Here is a 16,746-nt window from a genome sequence, read left to right as displayed (position 1 = left end):
CTCCCTAATTTACTGAGCTCCATTAAAGACATCTTGCACCTTTACGTTATGTACACCCCGACATATTCAGTTTAGAACTAACCTATCGACTTGATTCCTGTAGTAGTACGAGGTCTTTAAGAATATTAGAGCACGTGGCCAAGTCGGTTGGGCCCCGGCATGAACCGTGCATGTGCTTCACATGTTGTGTATAACTATTATTGCTGAAGTTGTGACTTTTTGTTATTTCTAGTGGCTAGCTATTAGTTCGAAAACCTCTGATCCACTACCAAGTATTCTGAGCTTTAACACTTAAATCAACAAGTAGACGGGTTAAGGATCCGAACCCGAAAGCGATTATAGAACTGTATTTGCAATTGATATAGTACATATATACACCATCAGGTATTTTTAATGGGAATCAAACTTGAAACATGATGGTTACCAAGTTAATCGATGATCCGACCAGGATAAAGTTGTAGATTGATATTGGGCCATAAATGGCAGCCCAAGTATTAGCACCGGTTGGCCCGTATACATTCGCCGCCGTCCACGCCACGTGTTTTATACTTTGACTCCCAAATGACACGTCTGATCTTTGATATTCACGTAATCGTGGTCTGTGGCCACGAGCTGAACAACTCGGTGCAACCGCCGAGACGAAGCCGGAGGTGGCGAAGAGAATAAGAGCGGCGGCGCCGGAGGTTGTCGATGGCGGCAGCCTTATACTCCTCTTCCTTCTCCGCGCTCTTTTCCCGGTCTTATCTTGCCCCGCCACGCCCTTCGCTGTCGCACTCTTCTTCCCTTTCCGCGCCTTTCTATTCTCTTCGATTCACCAAACCGTCTGATAAACCTCGTATCTTCAAAACCACTGTGGTTTTCGCTGCTTCAGCTTCTTCCTCCGACGATTTCACTGCCGGCCATCAAAATTCTCAATCGAAGGTCGGCTTTTGTGTTTGTTCTTTCCTGTTATGATTCTAATATCGTTTCGCCTGCTGTTTCTGTTTGCAATTGTGGTTTAATTATGATTAAGTGTAGATTTAATTGGGTATTGGAGCATTTAAGTTTAAAATTAATGTTCTTGAACAATAATATATATCTATATATGGTAATTACTCATTGTTCCTGATAATTTGAGAGCTGAGCTGAATTACCAACTTGCTTGTTGGTTATGTTTATATTACCTCCATGGCATCATTACTTACAAGAAGAGAGTAAAAGCAGTTTCATTTCTAAATCAGAGGGTAATACTAAGAATGATTCTAAATGATTCAATTTTTCAGAAATCAGGCATCTCAAATTTGATACAAGATATAGAGCCTTTGGATGTTAGTCTTATACAAAAAGATGTTCCCCTCACTACCATAGATGCCATGAAGAGAACTATATCAGGCATGCTGGGATTGCTTCCATCTGACCAATTTCAGGTTCTTATTGAAGCATTATGGGAACCACTCTCCAAATTGTTGGTCTCTTCTATGATGACTGGGTATGTCCATTTCCTATAGTGAATGCTACTTTAACCTTTTGTTTGTAATCTAATTATAATTTTTGTCAAAAGGTAAGAAGATGAAAATTGAAATATATATAATCAGATAGAGAGAACCTTCTCCACCTGGAAATTTTATGGGATTGCTATGCCCCATACTGTAATAATATTACTTGTAATCATTGTATTGGAGCAGTAAAAGAACAATTTGCAACACCGTTAAAAAATGGGATCTGGTAGACTATATAACCTTCTTCTGATCAATACCTGAGCATTTCTACTACATTAGCAAATGCTGTGTGCAACCAATTGGAAGGAATTATATCTTAACATTCAAAAAATTCCACTTTCACATCATGGTGTTCATCTCCAAAATGCATATTCAGTTTCTTTTTTTGTTGTTATGTTAACGGTTTTTTTTTCTATGTCAAGAGAAATTGTACTCATAAACTATATTTGAAATCTTGGAATTCCATTTATCAAAACGGTGTGGCTATAGTGCTCTTTTGCCCTTTGTTTCTGATGAATGTCTTTGAATGTAGTAAATGACTGGATGGCTTCCCTTTTCAATTGCAGGTACACACTGCGGAATGCTGAATACAGGCTTTGTCTTGAAAGAAACCTTGAAATATATGATAAACATGGTGATAAACAAAAACCTGAAGATTTCAAATCTGAAGGAGAAGACACGCAGCTTATCAGAAATGAATTTGAAAAAAATCCAAGGCAACAAAGTTTGCCCATGTCTGAGAAAAAGAGTGATACAAAATTTGATATTCCAGATTTTGGTAAAATGAGTCCAGAAGCTCAACAGTATATATGGAGTTTACAGACGCGTTTAGCTTCTATCAAAAAGGTATAATAAACAACTTTTTTCCCTGTGGATTCTTGGATTTGTTATTCTGCTGTGTTTAATTTTTCATGACTTGGTTAACAATTAATTGCTGAATATAAGCAGGAACTCCTTTTCTAATTACTTCTTGGATGTATGTTGTAGCTGTATTAAAGACTGAATTGAAGCTCTAATTAGTTCTCATATAGACATGTTTATTTAAATGAATTCCCTTTTGAAGTAGTGGTAGATGGTGTTCCCTTCTACCGTTATCTCATCCTCCCAAACATGATTTTTTAAGTTTTCTTCTTCCTTCTAGAAATAAAAGGCCAAGTTAGTGCATTAGTGTTATCATTAGCCAATCTTCTAGAATGACACTTTTATTTGCTACAATTTACTTTACACTTTACAGTCATGCATCTTTATTCCTAACTGTATGCTTTGCATATTGACATTCTAGATTTTTAAGTAGCTATACATTTCTTCCATGGTCAAACTTTCTTTAAAATATCCTGTGGTTTCTTCCCATTGAAGGAGCTTCGTGAAGTCAAGAGGAAAAGTGCTGCTCTTCAGATGCAACAATTTGTCGGTGAGGAGAAGAATGATTTATTGGACTATCTAAGATCATTGCAACCTGAGAAGGTAAACAGTGTTGTTATTCCTTACAGTTTGGCAAAATCACAATAGCAAAGGTTAAGCTGCTTGTGAAGGATAATTCTTCCTAGAATTTCTTTACCTATTATCACGAACAGGTTGCAGAGCTTTCAGAACCGACATCGCTTGAAGTGAAGGAAGCCATCCATTCTGTAGTCCATGGCCTGTTGGCCACACTTTCCCCTAGAATGCATTCAAAGGCCCCTGATTTGGCAGACAACACCTCTGCTGGTACTGTAAATATTGGAGCCGAAGATTGCATTGATCTCGTTGAAAATACTTCCCTTCAATTCCAGCCCATGATTTCATTAACTCGGGATTATCTTGCACGCCTGCTGTTCTGGTGAGATCATTCACTCTCTCATTGCCCAAATATTTACATTGCATTTCATTAACTCGGATTTACCCCATGCATAACCTTGAGTAGTGACTGCAGGTTTCCCTTGTCAGTTTTTGAATTCTTAAGAGTTCCAACTTCCAACTGATAGTTTTTTCTCGTATTTCGTTTGATTTAGGTGCATGCTACTGGGGCACTACATAAGAGGTCTTGAATATCGCCTAGAGCTTACGGAACTTCTGTCACTGCCATATGGAATACAGAAAGATGGCTCTAGCATTGATCAAGTTGACTGAGAAATTTAGTCGTTTTAGACAGTGCAGACTGTAGATAAATAGTTTGTTACATTGCTTTGGATACTACTTATCTGTAATGGAATATGGCTATGGCCTCTCAAACAGCTAATCTTTGTAGGTTTTCTCTGCTAAACACTTCAAATACAAATTACAATTTGACATTTTTCCTGGGGAAATGACAAACAATCAAAAGGATTACAGAAAATGTGGTCGACTCACTTTAACACATTCACTTGTTAAGATATCTCAAACACTAAAGAGAAGTGTTGAGGATAACAGACACCATATGAAATGATGGATTTCTATCAATATTTTGGATTTAACAAAAAAGTGAATCAATAAGATTCTGTTGGAAAAAAGTATCAAGATATTAATAACACCCTCCTGGATGCTTTGCCGGGTCCGAGCTTGAAGTTCTTAGAATTGATAATTTAACTTTTTGCTTTGCTGGTCCGAACGTTGGAATTGAAAATTCAACCTTTTCTAGATGCTTTGTTGGTCCAAACGTGGAGCTCTTGAAATTGGGGATTTAACCTTTTCTACGACTCTGATTTACTAATATGCTAACACTTGTTATTTTCCAGGAATATACATACACAACATTCTTAAATAGGTAAAAATATAGCAATTATCCACTCACTATTTACCCTTAGGCGAGTCTGCATTTGAGCTTTGGCGAACATTTGTAGATTGAGAATTTGATATATGGATTTTGCATTCGCGAGTTGAAAAGTAGCAATCTTTCTGCTCCCTCGTCGCTGCGCTTTCTGAATTTCCCTTGCTGCTCGCATGGCGGGTAAGCTATCTCTTCCTTCTCTGTTACCAAACCCAACTCCCCGGAAGCCTTTCTTTCAAGACCCCCAGCTCTTATCCACCGCTTCAACTCCACTACCGCCGCCGCCACCCTTAGCTCCTCTAATCCAGGAACTCCTACACCGCCCCAACCCCACCGCTTCCACTTCCAACTCAATCTACCCGCCCCCCGTCCCAAGAACGCGCCGCCGAATTGGGAAAGATCGCGACTTTAACAAGGGGAAGCCATGGACCCACCACCGCGTCTCCCTGCAAGGTCAGCAAGCTCTGAAAGCCCTCACAGATTCAGACTTTTCTGCTGAAACAATTGACGAGGTAATGATTACCTTATTCAATTCCCAACGACAAGAATCCTCGGAATTATGTATTGAATCTCTTTCCCTTGACATTTTGGGGGTTATTAAGGGTTTAAGGCACTATAAAAAATGCGACTTGGCATTGTCTGTGTTTGAATGGGTTCGGAATTGCCCCAATTCGGAAGCTTTGTTGAATGGCTCTGTCATTGCAGTGATTGTTAGCATTCTTGGAAAGGAGGGTCGAGCTTCGGCTGCCTCTTCCTTGCTTAATGATTTGCAGAAAGCTGGTTTTCAGATTGATGTTTATGCATATACTTCTTTGATAACTGCTTTGAGTGGTAATAGGAGGTACAGAGAGGCTGCAATGGTGTTTGATAAAATGGAGGAGGAAGGGTGCAAGGCTACTTTGGTTACTTATAACGCGATTCTGAATGTGTATGGGAAAATGGGTATGCCATGGAATAAGATTATGGATGTGTTTCGAGATTTGAAGAACTCCGGGGTTTCTCCCGATGCTTACACGTATAATACTCTCATTGCTTGTTGTCGACGAGGGTGTTTGCACGAGGAAGCAGAAGGGATAGTTGAGGAGATGAAGGTTGCAGGGTTTGTTCCTGATAAGGTTACTTATAATGTCTTGTTGGATGTGTATGGGAAGTCCGGTAGGCCTAAGGAAGCCATGGAGGTTTTGCGTGAGATGGAGGAGAATGGGTTCTCAGCTAGTGTTGTGAGTTACAATTCCTTGATATCTGCTTATGCTAGGGGTGGTCTGATGGAGGAAGCGATGGAACTAAAAGGTCGGATGATGGGTAAAGGGATTAGGCCTGATGTGTTTACTTTCACGACTCTGTTGTCTGGATTTGAGAAGGCTGGGAAGTATGAATCTGCGGTGAAGATCTTTGAAGAGATGAGGAATGCGGGTTGTAAACCGAATATCTGTACTTTTAATGCACTGATTAAGGTATACGGAAACCAGGGTAAGTTTGTCGAAATGATGAAGATCTTTGATGATATTAAGGTGTTAGGATGTTCCCCGGATATTGTTACTTGGAATTCTCTTCTCGCTGTGTTTGGGCAGAATGGGATGGGTTCTGAGGTTTCGGGGGTGTTTGAGGAAATGAAGAGAGCAGGGTTTGCAGCCGAAAGGGACACATTCAACACATTGATCAGTGCATATAGTCGATGTGGAGCTTTTGATCAGGCCATGGTTGTATACAACAGAACGGTCGAGGAGGGGTTCGTGCCAGATCTTTCAACCTACAATACCTTTCTAGCAGCATTGGCCCGGGGAGGGCTATGGGAACAGTCCGAGAAAGTGATTGCAGAGATGAAAGACGCAAGGTGCAAACCCAATGAACTTTCCTATAGCTCCTTGCTTCACGCTTATGCAAACGGGAGAGAGGTTCAAAAGATCCATGACCTTGCAGAAAACATATACTCTTGTAGTATTGAGCCTTCTGTTGTGCTCTTGAAAACCCTCGTTTTAGTTTATAGCAAAACCGACCTTTTGGTGGAAACAGAGCGAGCTTTCCTGGAGTTGAGAAGGAGAGGCTTCTCCCCAGACATAACCACTCTAAACGCTCTACTTTCCATATATGGGCGGAAGCAAATGGTTGCCAAGGCCAACGAGATACTGAACTTCATGAACGAGTGGGGTCTCACTCCAAGTTTGGCAACATACAATTGCTTGATGTACATGTACAGCCAGTCCAATAAGTACAAGCAGTCTGAACAAATACTGAGAGATATTTCGGGGAAAGGAATCAAACCAGATGTCATTTCGTACAACACCGTTATCTGTGCATACTGCAGGAATGGCCAAATGGGAGACGCCTTGCGAGTCCTCACAGAAATGAAGGAAGCCGGGGTCATTCCTGATGTGATAACGTACAATACCTTCGTAGCCAGGTATGCAGCAAATGCAATGTTTGTTGAAGCCACAGATGTGGTTAGGTACATGATAAAGAATGGCTGTAAACCAAATGAGAACACGTACAACCCCATTGTAGACTCTTACTGTAAGCTTGACAGGAAAGACGAGGCTGTGATGTTCATCAAAAGCCTCTGTAAGCTTAACCCCCATTTCACTAAGGAGGAAGAGTGTAGGTTTTTGGAACAATTGAGAATAAAATAATTTTGAAGAGTTGAAGCAAACACGGTTTACATATTTCTCTATAAATGCGGTTTAAATAGTTGGAATGTTGGATTGTCATTACAACAATATCATTTTCCTATCCATGCTCACACCTCAAAATAAACCAACATACCTAAATTGGTACTGTAGATGTTCTGGAAAACAGGTCTTGGGATCTCTCATGATCAACTATGCAGAAATTTTTCATTCGCCATTTACTCCGAGTCAGATGAGTCTGCATTTGAGCTTTGGCGTACACTCCTAGATTGCGATTTAAGTTTTGATGCACGCATAGATGATTCACCCTCAAAATGGATAACTTCAGCTTTGGCTAACCTCTCTTCCAGTTCCTCTGTGCTAAAATCGTCTTTTCCGCCAAGCTCATCAAATCCAACCTTCATATGAATATGAATCAAACAATAAGCACAATGCTAGCAAATTTAAATGATTCCACTAATGAATATTTTCTCAATACACAATATACCACATAATCCTCCACTTTAGCGTTTTTTACGAGGGCAAGTGTTGGGAGAACAACAATCCTCAGCTTCTCGGCCAAGTATGGACTTTTCTCTGCATGAATTTTAACAAAGCGTGTCTCTATATGCTGTTTTGCCAATATACTCAAATGCTTATCCACAACCTGCAATCATGCTGCACTCGTTAATGTCTTATTAAAGTTTGTTTCCCCATTGTCAAGATCAGAAAAGGCAATAAATCATAGAGTGAGCAACATATGATTGAAAAGGCCTAAAAGAATAATGAGATAGAAAAGTAAGCATATGTTTCAAGAACTGGGGGTTAGAAGTACTAATATTGGAATCTTAGTTGCTCAAAACAAACCATAAGTATGCTTCTAGGATTATTGGCATGCTCAACTTGGTGCAGTTTTTTCCAATTCACTTGTATTAAACAAATTGAAGCCGGACGACAAAATGAAATAAAATAGAGGGCCATAGAATACTGAGACACTCAAACACAGTACATAAGCCATGGACTATATTCTTCTGTTTCCGAAACAACTTTCAGCAGAGGCATAGCAAATTCATAGATAAGGGTCACATATTCATCATTAAGTTACACACTTACACTATTTAGTGGTAAAATTGATTGACTGTTAAATGTTGGCAATGCAAGAACAAAAAGGCAAGAATTGTGTTCAGCAAAGGATAGCAATCACTGAAATATGCCGAAATTCCCAATAGGGAAGCTAATGTGCAAAGTAACATTTTCCCTTCCACCATTAGTGCACTACTTCCTGACCCCAAGAATGTAACTTATATGAAGTTTAATCTAATCTCAATAAAAATGCAAACTTTAAATCCAATCAAAGCTAAAAACCAGCAAAAGACCGCAGAGCAACTTGCTTTCAACCAAGACAGCAAATTATTATCTACGAAGTAAATTTTAAACTTGCATGAGCTCGATCGCATGGATCTAGAAGAGGAAAGAACTTAAATATCCTCCTTTCACGAATGAACTGCCAATATAATAAAAGAGCTGAAAAATTATCCTCAAGGCCAATATCCCATGTTTAGTTACCTTGCAAGGCCAATTATCGCGGTAGAAATGGCAGACAACTCGCTCACTAGCCTTAACTACGGAGAAGAAATCTTTCTCGGACGGAATCTCCGAATACTCTCCATGGCCGAGAGACATCCACCGGCTCCGCTTCTCCGCCATTTTCTTCATCTGCTGCAGTCTGCGCTCCCTCAACGCCTCAATATCCTCGAGATCTAGCCGATCTAATGCCGCAATCTCTTCATCGAGCTTGTCCTCCACGGCCTTCACCACCGTCAACACTTGCTTCTCTATTATCTGAACAATTTAAAAATAAAAAAAGTAAAAAAAAATCCATTACTGAGAAAATCATTTCCTCAGAAATACAAAATTACAAACTCATTTTAAAAAAAAAATAAGTGTAAATTACGCATCGATGTATATGTATATACCTCTTTAACCGGATTCTCCATTGCTGAACTTGCGAAGATGGAACACTGCGACAATTCGAAAGAATTTTGTCACAGAAATTCGAATTTTCAAGGTCTGCTTCGTATTTATTTGCAATTGCGAGAATCCGAGATTCTGACCCGAATTCAATAAATGGGCTCGAACGCTCGAATATGGGCTTGATCCGAGTTTTGATGGATGGGCTATATTGGGAGACAAATAATAGCCCAACTAGCTGCAAAGACATATAGTTTGGCCCAAATCAATAGAATGGGTAAAATGCACTCATTTGTAATAGAGAAAATATCATTTTTAGTCCCTTGACTATAAAAACGGGGTTTTATCATATTGTGTGAGCTATTACGAAGGAGGATGGTGGGGGGTGGTTGGTGTTTTTTTTTTTTTTTTTGCAAAGTTTTTTTAATTTAAAAATTCTTTTAAAAATATTAAAATAAAAATTAAATAAATTGGCACGTCATTGATGACTTGGCCGAAAATTTGGCATGAAAATTTAACGGCATGACCGCATGACCAAATGTAATATAAATTGAATGGTTATGTACTTAATTTGAAAATATTAATAGCCAATGACCAAATGTGATACAAATTGAATAGTCATGCACCTAATTTGAAAATTTTAATAATCAATGACTAAAATTGATACATGTATTATAGTTGAGGGACTAAAAATGATATTTTCTCTTTGTAATAGGAGGGTTCGGTCCAATTAATGTTCAAATTTGATTCAATTACTATCGATTTAAGCTCTAACTCGAGTAGTTCAAGTAACACATCAAATCATAGCTCAATCAAGTCAAGCTCAAATAATTCAAGCTTGAGTCCAATCGAGCCCGAGCTCAAAAACATAGAGCTTAGTTGAGCTATGTTTTGAGTTTTGCCTATTTAGACACGACTCGAGTCAATCACACGACCAAACTAACACAAATAATTAGTGTACGTAATATGTGGAGCTCAATTGAGTTTGACTTTAAGTTATTTTAATAATCAAATTTCAATTTTTACTTGTTTAGATTAGACTCGACTCGAGTCAATTACACCTTTAAATAGTCTTAAATAATTAGTTAGTGTAGATGTTATATGGGGCATCTTGGTTGTACAGCACTAGATTAGCAAGTAGGTGCAAGCCTGCAAGTAGATATGAACAATAGGATCAGCCTCGAAGAATATTGCAGACACGAACAATGAAGCAGAAAAGCAGTCTTTAATTTGCTTCAATAGTAGTGCTGTTTCCTCTTTCAGTCTCTTTCTTTTCAGGCCAACAAATAGAATTCCATATACGTGATCTGCTTTTTAGCCATTCCAAAGTAAAAGGGGAAAATGAGTCGATAAATAGTTATTGTGAGTCGATATTCAATCCACATACAAATTTGCTTCACTATTAATCTATTTATTTATTGAGCAAGTCCAATTGTGAAACATGAGATCTTTTATTTTATAACTTCCAATAAGTGAATGTGGGGTCCATAATCTTATTGCCAAGCTTTAAACATTTTCCCGAGTTATTTTATATTTTAAATTATACAATATTCTTAACATTTATTCCCACTTTTTTTTTTTAATACAATGACCACAAATCTTGTAATTTCACTAGGTTTCACTAAACACCAGCTATTGTCAAACTTAATTTAGGAAGCTCTCTTGAATAAAAACCTAACACATCGTAATTGTACTTTTTTAGAGACCACACAGCCATAAACAAAGAGTAGTTATTCATCATTGTAACACCCCACGTCTCGACATATCTATTAGATCTCAGCGAGTTGTTCTATGGTAGCTTATCCCCCAGCCTACGCGCCCATCATCCTCTCCTGAACCTGTGACCTCGGCGGATCACCCATCTCAAGATTGCGGGAAGTTGAGCATGCTTAACCACAGAGTTCTATGGTACTTGATTGTCATATACTACTTAAAACTAATTGGTGATAAGTATGTGAACATTAACCATTTAACCATATCTCTCCATGGTAAGCCACATCGCCACGTTTCGAATCGAACAGGGGCTGAATTCAATCAACCCGGCTGACGCCCAACAATATCCTAGCTAAGTAAGTTGATAAGAGTTGTAGGGGGTGGGGGGAGTCTCGTAACAGTCGCAAAACCTGTCTCTTGTCTAAGGGAAGCACTTGCAAGACGATTCGTCACCTGTTTTGTTTTTCTGTAATTGTATTTAATGCACATTTCTCAATATTGCTTGACAACTTATTTGTAATTAAATTATTATATTAATGATAAACTTATCAATTGTCTTTAATGTTGACACACAATACTTTATTAAAGGAATACACTTCATCAACATATAATAATAGTGAAAGAAGCATGTGTGAATCTATCAAAGCTTTGAGATGAAGTTGTGGTAGTAAGATGATGAGGGCAGCACGTGGTGTGCCGCGTAAAGCAGAAGGGTTGTTGGTGCGCATCAATTCCTCGCCGGACCCATCGCCATCCCGCCATGCATCGTTTCTCGCGCCCTTTTTTTCCCTTCTTTTTTTCCCTTCTTCTTCTTCTATCTTCATTCTTCAACTCCGATCCCCCACTCGCCCCTCTGTCCAGTCGCGGTCAACACCTCTGCTTTTTCTCTCTTTTCACACTTCCATACATATCTCTTTTCTCTTTTGCAATCCCATCCATATATACGCAGAAGTATTCATTATTCAGTATATAATAAATACATGTTCTTTTCAGCTTTGCAGGCCGGAAAAAATGGAGAAAAGAGGAAAGATATCATTGTAAATCAAAGGGACATCATGCTTGCTTTTTATAGTATTGTTCTTTAATTAATTGTTAAGATTAAGGATACTGTTTATTCAAAGAAAATTCAGTCCTCTGGGAGTCTGATGATTCATTAGAATGATCTGAGAGGAGAATTTTCAGTTCTTACAAGGATAGTACTGATGAAGTTCTTTCTTTAAAAAGAGTGGATCTTATTTGTAAGATACACTGTTTAATTGGCTAATGATTAAAACGAAATTACCAATCAATCAATTAGACAAACAAAAGATAATTTGGTTGATTGAACAAATTGACCTGTGATGTGTACAAATCAATAAATTCATATAAATAATTAGGGTAAAATGATAGAGGCAAATAATTGTAATAAATAATATTTTCTTGATTGATTGCGATACCAGGTCAAAGATCGTGTGGTGGGCTGTATTTTACGGGTCAAAGCGCGCCAATATGGACCCGGCGGTGGGCTATGGGACATGAATGGCTAGCCATCTAGGGTCGACTTTGAAGGTAGGCCATGGGTCGCCAAAGTTGGGCCCCGAGTCTCCAATCTTGGGTCCAGGTCGTTTATTATGGTCATCTTCTAGAGCTACTCGGGCCACTCGGGGCTCTAGGATTCCGAGTCCTTATTCTTGGATCATTTTCCGTCCCTGCATATTTTGGTTGAGATTTTTTAACCTTTTCTTTTCAATTCAAATGAAAATGAATTAATGAACAACGATCACATAAATCTAGACCGAATAATCGAGATTACATCAAAGCAGCTTTTCGCAATGCATCATCCAATCCAATCAAATCTTGTGATGAACACCAGATTCAATTCATACGGATCTCAATGAAGGAAAACTTTGAACATTGTGGTAATCAAGTAAACTGTCCGACCAATTTAGTTGCGATTTCTCATGCTCTAATAGTCTCAAATAAGTAAAAATATAAGGTAACACCAGATTCAATTCATACGGATCTCAATGAAGGAAAACTTTGAACATTGTGGTAATCAAGTAAACTGTCCCACCAATTTAATTGCGATTTCTCATGCTCTAATAGTCTCAAATAAGTAAAAATATAGGGTCTTAAACGTATAAAGAACCTATAATTTCAATTCTTCAAAATAATCAATGTAAAAAAACAATTAAAAGTAAAATAGATTTTGTATCTCATACTAATGAATCGTTAAATTTTCTCCAATCTCGACTTATATATAAACCTTTACTTATGTTAAATATATCAAATACTCGATCATAATACAAGATGATCGAGAATTGGTATGTACTAAAAACAACTTCATAAGTGTTTTTAAATGGATGTGTGGTGGTTACAAGGTAATATGAAATGGAGTTTGCAGGACATGATTGTGGCATGCAGGAAGTTTGTGGGATGACCACCTTTGTTTCCCACTCCTAAACCCAACAGGAAACATGGATGCTCCACCCTCCAAATTTCGGACGTCTACCATTAAAGTTACACTTTTTAGATGCTTTCAATATTTATTTTTTTATGTAATACGATCTTTTTTGGGGTTCCATGATATAGATAGAACACCACTAGTTGGCTACCAGCATATATATTTCAAATCAAAATATTAAAATTATAAAGTAATGGAATATAAAGTATGTCTTGTTGTAGTCAGTAATATAATCACAATATATTATTAGTTGATGTTCAAGTGAAATAGATTTTCAGGGAACATAACTATGTTGTTGATCATTTGTTAAAAGTGTCTGATCTACCCGGTAAAATAGAGGGCTATACATCGTCTTGCCCTAGCAACGACGAGACACTACTTGCCCTAGCAACAACGAGACACTATGTAGATCATTCATGAGGATGATATATAATCCCAGAGCTCGCGTAGGGTCTACGATCACTAAGGTTGACAAATTTTAACATCCCCGACAATGATCACTGATTCCCCTCCCCACGATAATAGGGATGAGGAAAAAATTCATGGAACGAGGACGGGATAATAATTGTTTACAATTTTCATCCGGGATAAGATACATACATCCATATATATATATACATACAACGTTGACTAGGGCACGAAGTTTTCCATCCCTGTATATTTTTTCACGGAGACTGGGATGGGGCGCTTACTCCCCACCTAGCTCACCATGCCCCGCCTCATTATCATCCTCACCTTTAGTTTTTTTTTTCCTGAGATCTCCCTCTCTCACATGAAAATATGATTCGAAAAAAATATTATTACTAATTGACTCCAATTAGCTATTAGTGTATTACACAATAATATAATCCTCCAATGTTTTACTATTAGTAAGTTGAAGATGTGCTATATACCTTTGGGACAATATGACATGCATATCAAAGAGTGCCATAAAAGTCCACAACCAATTTTAATATTTTGAAACAATTTACAAATTAAATTATTCTTGATAGCAACTCTTATATTTGTATGGATAGAATAGAACTCACATACGATTAAGGCATGTTAATGTATTGATTCGGATTTGAACTAATATATGGCTAAGGCATGCATGCCAATTATATTGATTCCCAATTTTATATATTTCATGTTTGAATCCGAATGTATATAAGGTATAACCAGGTTGGAATTGCATGCCACAACATTAAAAATTTAAAAACCTCAAAATTTTGACTGTACACAGTAATTGATGATATAAAATAAAGCTAGATTCTGAGTCTATATATTTATCTTAGAATATGTCTGCAGTTGTGAAGCAAATCTTTGCACGTGCCTCTCCAACTATAATAAGTGTGGCATTTGTAATAATCTATAAGTTATATATTAGGCGTGGCCAATTTATTTATTGAATTTTTTTGGGTTATTTGAACTTATCGAGACTCAAGAGATAATTAAGAAAACAAATAATAATATACATAGTTTTATCTTCTAGCTGTCAATTTGTACAAATTAATAGAATAACAACTGAGTTGTCATGTTTTGACTAGCTAAGATAATGCAACTCCTCTATAGCTTGTCCAACGTTCAATTTTTGAATAATTCTAATTAGAAATGTAGTGTTATTTTTTCATATTAAGATTAATCTTTTTGTTGTTAAAATGGGACATACAAAATTAAAGTATTATTAGAAAAAGTTTTGTCGAGTCATATCCACACAACCAAGTACTAGAAACGACTTGATCCGATGTTAGGGAACTTTCATAACTCGCAAACCACTATCTCAATCATAAATGTCGTCATTTACTTTGCTACGTGATAACTGCAACTCATATATCCACACCAATTCACAAATCACCATAATTGCATGCATATGTGGATCTTTATTATTTCCTCTTTTCAAAACATTTTCACATTCAGAAAAATCAATCCTCAATGTTTATTTTGAAGTGACATTATTTATAACTTAAAAAAATTATTTATAAATTAATTAGTTGATTCATGTTATTAATAAATAAAAAATGTATGTAATAATCAAATATATTTTTTTAAAAAATAGATTCTAGTGCAATAATAAGTCAATAAATAATTTTAGTACGATAATGTAACATTATATTTCTAAATACTTTTTAAATAGAACAGATCACACATAATTGATATTACATATAATATATGTTCCATATGCATAACTTAATTAATTAACAAATTTAAAATAAGTTGAGAGACCAGTGACGATTTGAATTCACAAAAAAATATACAAAATATATCTCATGATTTATTCCATTTCATATTTTTATGATAAAAGGGTAAGTGATCATTAAGTTATGTGACCCTATAGACTATAGTATTCTAAATTCTAAATATAACTGCGATGCTCTTTCAGTGGGGAACGGAACGGTGCTTAGCTGTATGCAATATAGTCCGTAATCGAATTTAAAACACGGTTTTTGGGCCCCTAAAATGCGGGAGCTTTAGGCCTTGATGGGATGTGAGGCCACTCCTAAGTCCTAACAAATCCCTGCACTTAACAGCTAATTACTATCATTTTTATATGCTTAATTAAGCAGTTGCGTTTTACGATATTATCTTAATTATGTCCGTACTTCGTGGAATCGTGGTACACTGGTACATGTTCTAAAGCATCCCCGAAACAGACCGTCAAACAATGGAAGAATTACGGCCTCCCCGATGTTTTAGGAAGAGGAGTTGTGAAATTTTCATGAAGAACAATATTATTGGCATTATCTTAACTAGTATTTTCACGCGTTTGCACGAAATATATTTATTATAATATTTTAAAAATATTTGGATCGATATATAATTATATAAATTATAACAACGAATATCATATAATATAATTGATGAAATGGGTTAGATCGATTATGTTATATATATGATGTTATTCCGACTTGAATTTGAGCAAATAATTGCCCAATTACCCTTGCGATGCACGGATAAATTTTTTTATTATATATTTAGATAATAAAATTAAAGTTAAATGATACTTTTTCTCCCTAAGTTATATACTTATAACAATTTCCCCTGAATTATTCATATATCTACATTTACCTCTCAATTATGTTAAAAGTGACGTTTTTTCATTTTATATTAGACGAGCATTTTTATCCTTAAAAATAAGTATTTCATTTATTTTTTTCTCCAACACATTATTGCTTAGATCGTCATTGTCATTAGCTCAAAGCACATGTGATTATAACTTCTTAAAAGTTAAGGTTTCAAAATTCTAGCAAATTAATTTGTAAACTTGTCATGAATATTTTGAGTGAATCATACCTATTAGCTTGTTTGGTTCATGGAAAATATTTGAGGAGGAATGAAATTAAATATAAATGAAAAATAAATTACTGTAAATATTGATTCAATGGTTTGGTTGAATTTGAAATTGTAAAGAATAATGAACATAAAAATCAATATACCCCACACAATAATAATAATAATTATAAAGAGAGTTCTAAAGAGCAAAATTGTCTTACTTATTTTTCATGAAAAACAAAATACTAAAGTGGATGAGTAAAAACATCCTCAATTTCTCACCTTAATTACCTCTTCCATCCATCCTCAGGAGTTGTGGGTGGCCAGGTTTTAAACTTATAAAATTAAGTTGGAATGTTGTAATCTCAACATGCTAAAAAAATCTATTGATCCTATGAAATACGAGTCAAAGGGATGTTGATTGGAGATCAAATTTTATTTGATTGGTCCCGCAACTTTTTCGCATGGGCCTTTGGCTTTTACTTTTCGTTAGACATTTAGACATATATACTGTTGTTTTTAACTTTCAAATTTGGAGTTGGCCTATAATTCTACTGTCGTGTT

The 16,746-nt window shown here is 36.5% G+C and overlaps 3 protein-coding genes across 3 annotated transcripts; 2 read left to right on the top strand and 1 right to left on the bottom strand.

Moving 5' to 3' along the window:
* Positions 1-562: 562 nt before the first annotated feature.
* LOC109165810 lies at positions 563-3,763 on the top strand. Its single transcript, XM_019314750.1, has 6 exons — positions 563-921; positions 1,263-1,468; positions 2,045-2,324; positions 2,835-2,942; positions 3,053-3,297; positions 3,470-3,763. The coding sequence occupies exons 1-6, from the start codon at positions 691-693 to the stop codon at positions 3,585-3,587; spliced, it is 1,188 nt and encodes a 395-aa protein (XP_019170295.1). The 5' UTR covers positions 563-690; the 3' UTR covers positions 3,588-3,763.
* A 445-nt stretch (positions 3,764-4,208) lies between these two features.
* On the top strand, positions 4,209-6,846 carry LOC109165742 (pentatricopeptide repeat-containing protein At5g02860). Its single transcript, XM_019314654.1, has one exon. It carries the CDS (start codon positions 4,377-4,379, stop codon positions 6,828-6,830), a length of 2,454 nt encoding a protein of 817 aa, XP_019170199.1. The 5' UTR covers positions 4,209-4,376; the 3' UTR covers positions 6,831-6,846.
* LOC109165743 (thioredoxin domain-containing protein 9 homolog) lies at positions 6,841-8,890 on the bottom strand. The gene is made up of 4 exons (XM_019314655.1): positions 8,783-8,890; positions 8,373-8,648; positions 7,315-7,473; positions 6,841-7,225 (listed from the first exon to the last, which is right to left on the bottom strand). Exons 1-4 carry the CDS (start codon positions 8,801-8,803, stop codon positions 7,046-7,048), a joined length of 636 nt encoding a protein of 211 aa, XP_019170200.1. The 5' UTR covers positions 8,804-8,890; the 3' UTR covers positions 6,841-7,045.
* Positions 8,891-16,746: the final 7,856 nt, after the last annotated feature.

This window comes from Ipomoea nil, unplaced genomic scaffold, assembly GCF_001879475.1.
Source record: "Ipomoea nil cultivar Tokyo-kokei standard unplaced genomic scaffold, Asagao_1.1 scaffold3069, whole genome shotgun sequence".
Taxonomy (NCBI): Eukaryota; Viridiplantae; Streptophyta; class Magnoliopsida; order Solanales; family Convolvulaceae; genus Ipomoea; species Ipomoea nil.
The sequence above is the reverse complement of the archived record's forward strand: the minus strand, read 5'-3'. Positions and strand labels throughout refer to the sequence as shown.

Bases quoted from the DNA above. Each gene is read 5' to 3' on its own strand.
- LOC109165742 (XM_019314654.1), top strand. From the start codon at position 4,377: ATGGCGGGTAAGCTATCTCTTCCTTCTCTGTTACCAAACCCAACTCCC.
- LOC109165810 (XM_019314750.1), top strand. From the start codon at position 691: ATGGCGGCAGCCTTATACTCCTCTTCCTTCTCCGCGCTCTTTTCCCGG. The intron at 922-1,262 runs GTCGGCTTTTGT...TCAATTTTTCAG, and splicing joins ATCAAAATTCTCAATCGAAG to AAATCAGGCATCTCAAATTT. The intron at 2,325-2,834 runs GTATAATAAACA...TTCCCATTGAAG, and splicing joins GTTTAGCTTCTATCAAAAAG to GAGCTTCGTGAAGTCAAGAG.
- LOC109165743 (XM_019314655.1), bottom strand. From the start codon at position 8,803: ATGGAGAATCCGGTTAAAGAG. The intron at 8,649-8,782 runs GTATATACATAT...TAAATTGTTCAG, and splicing joins TGGAGAATCCGGTTAAAGAG to ATAATAGAGAAGCAAGTGTT. The intron at 7,474-8,372 runs GTAACTAAACAT...GCATGATTGCAG, and splicing joins GCGATAATTGGCCTTGCAAG to GTTGTGGATAAGCATTTGAG.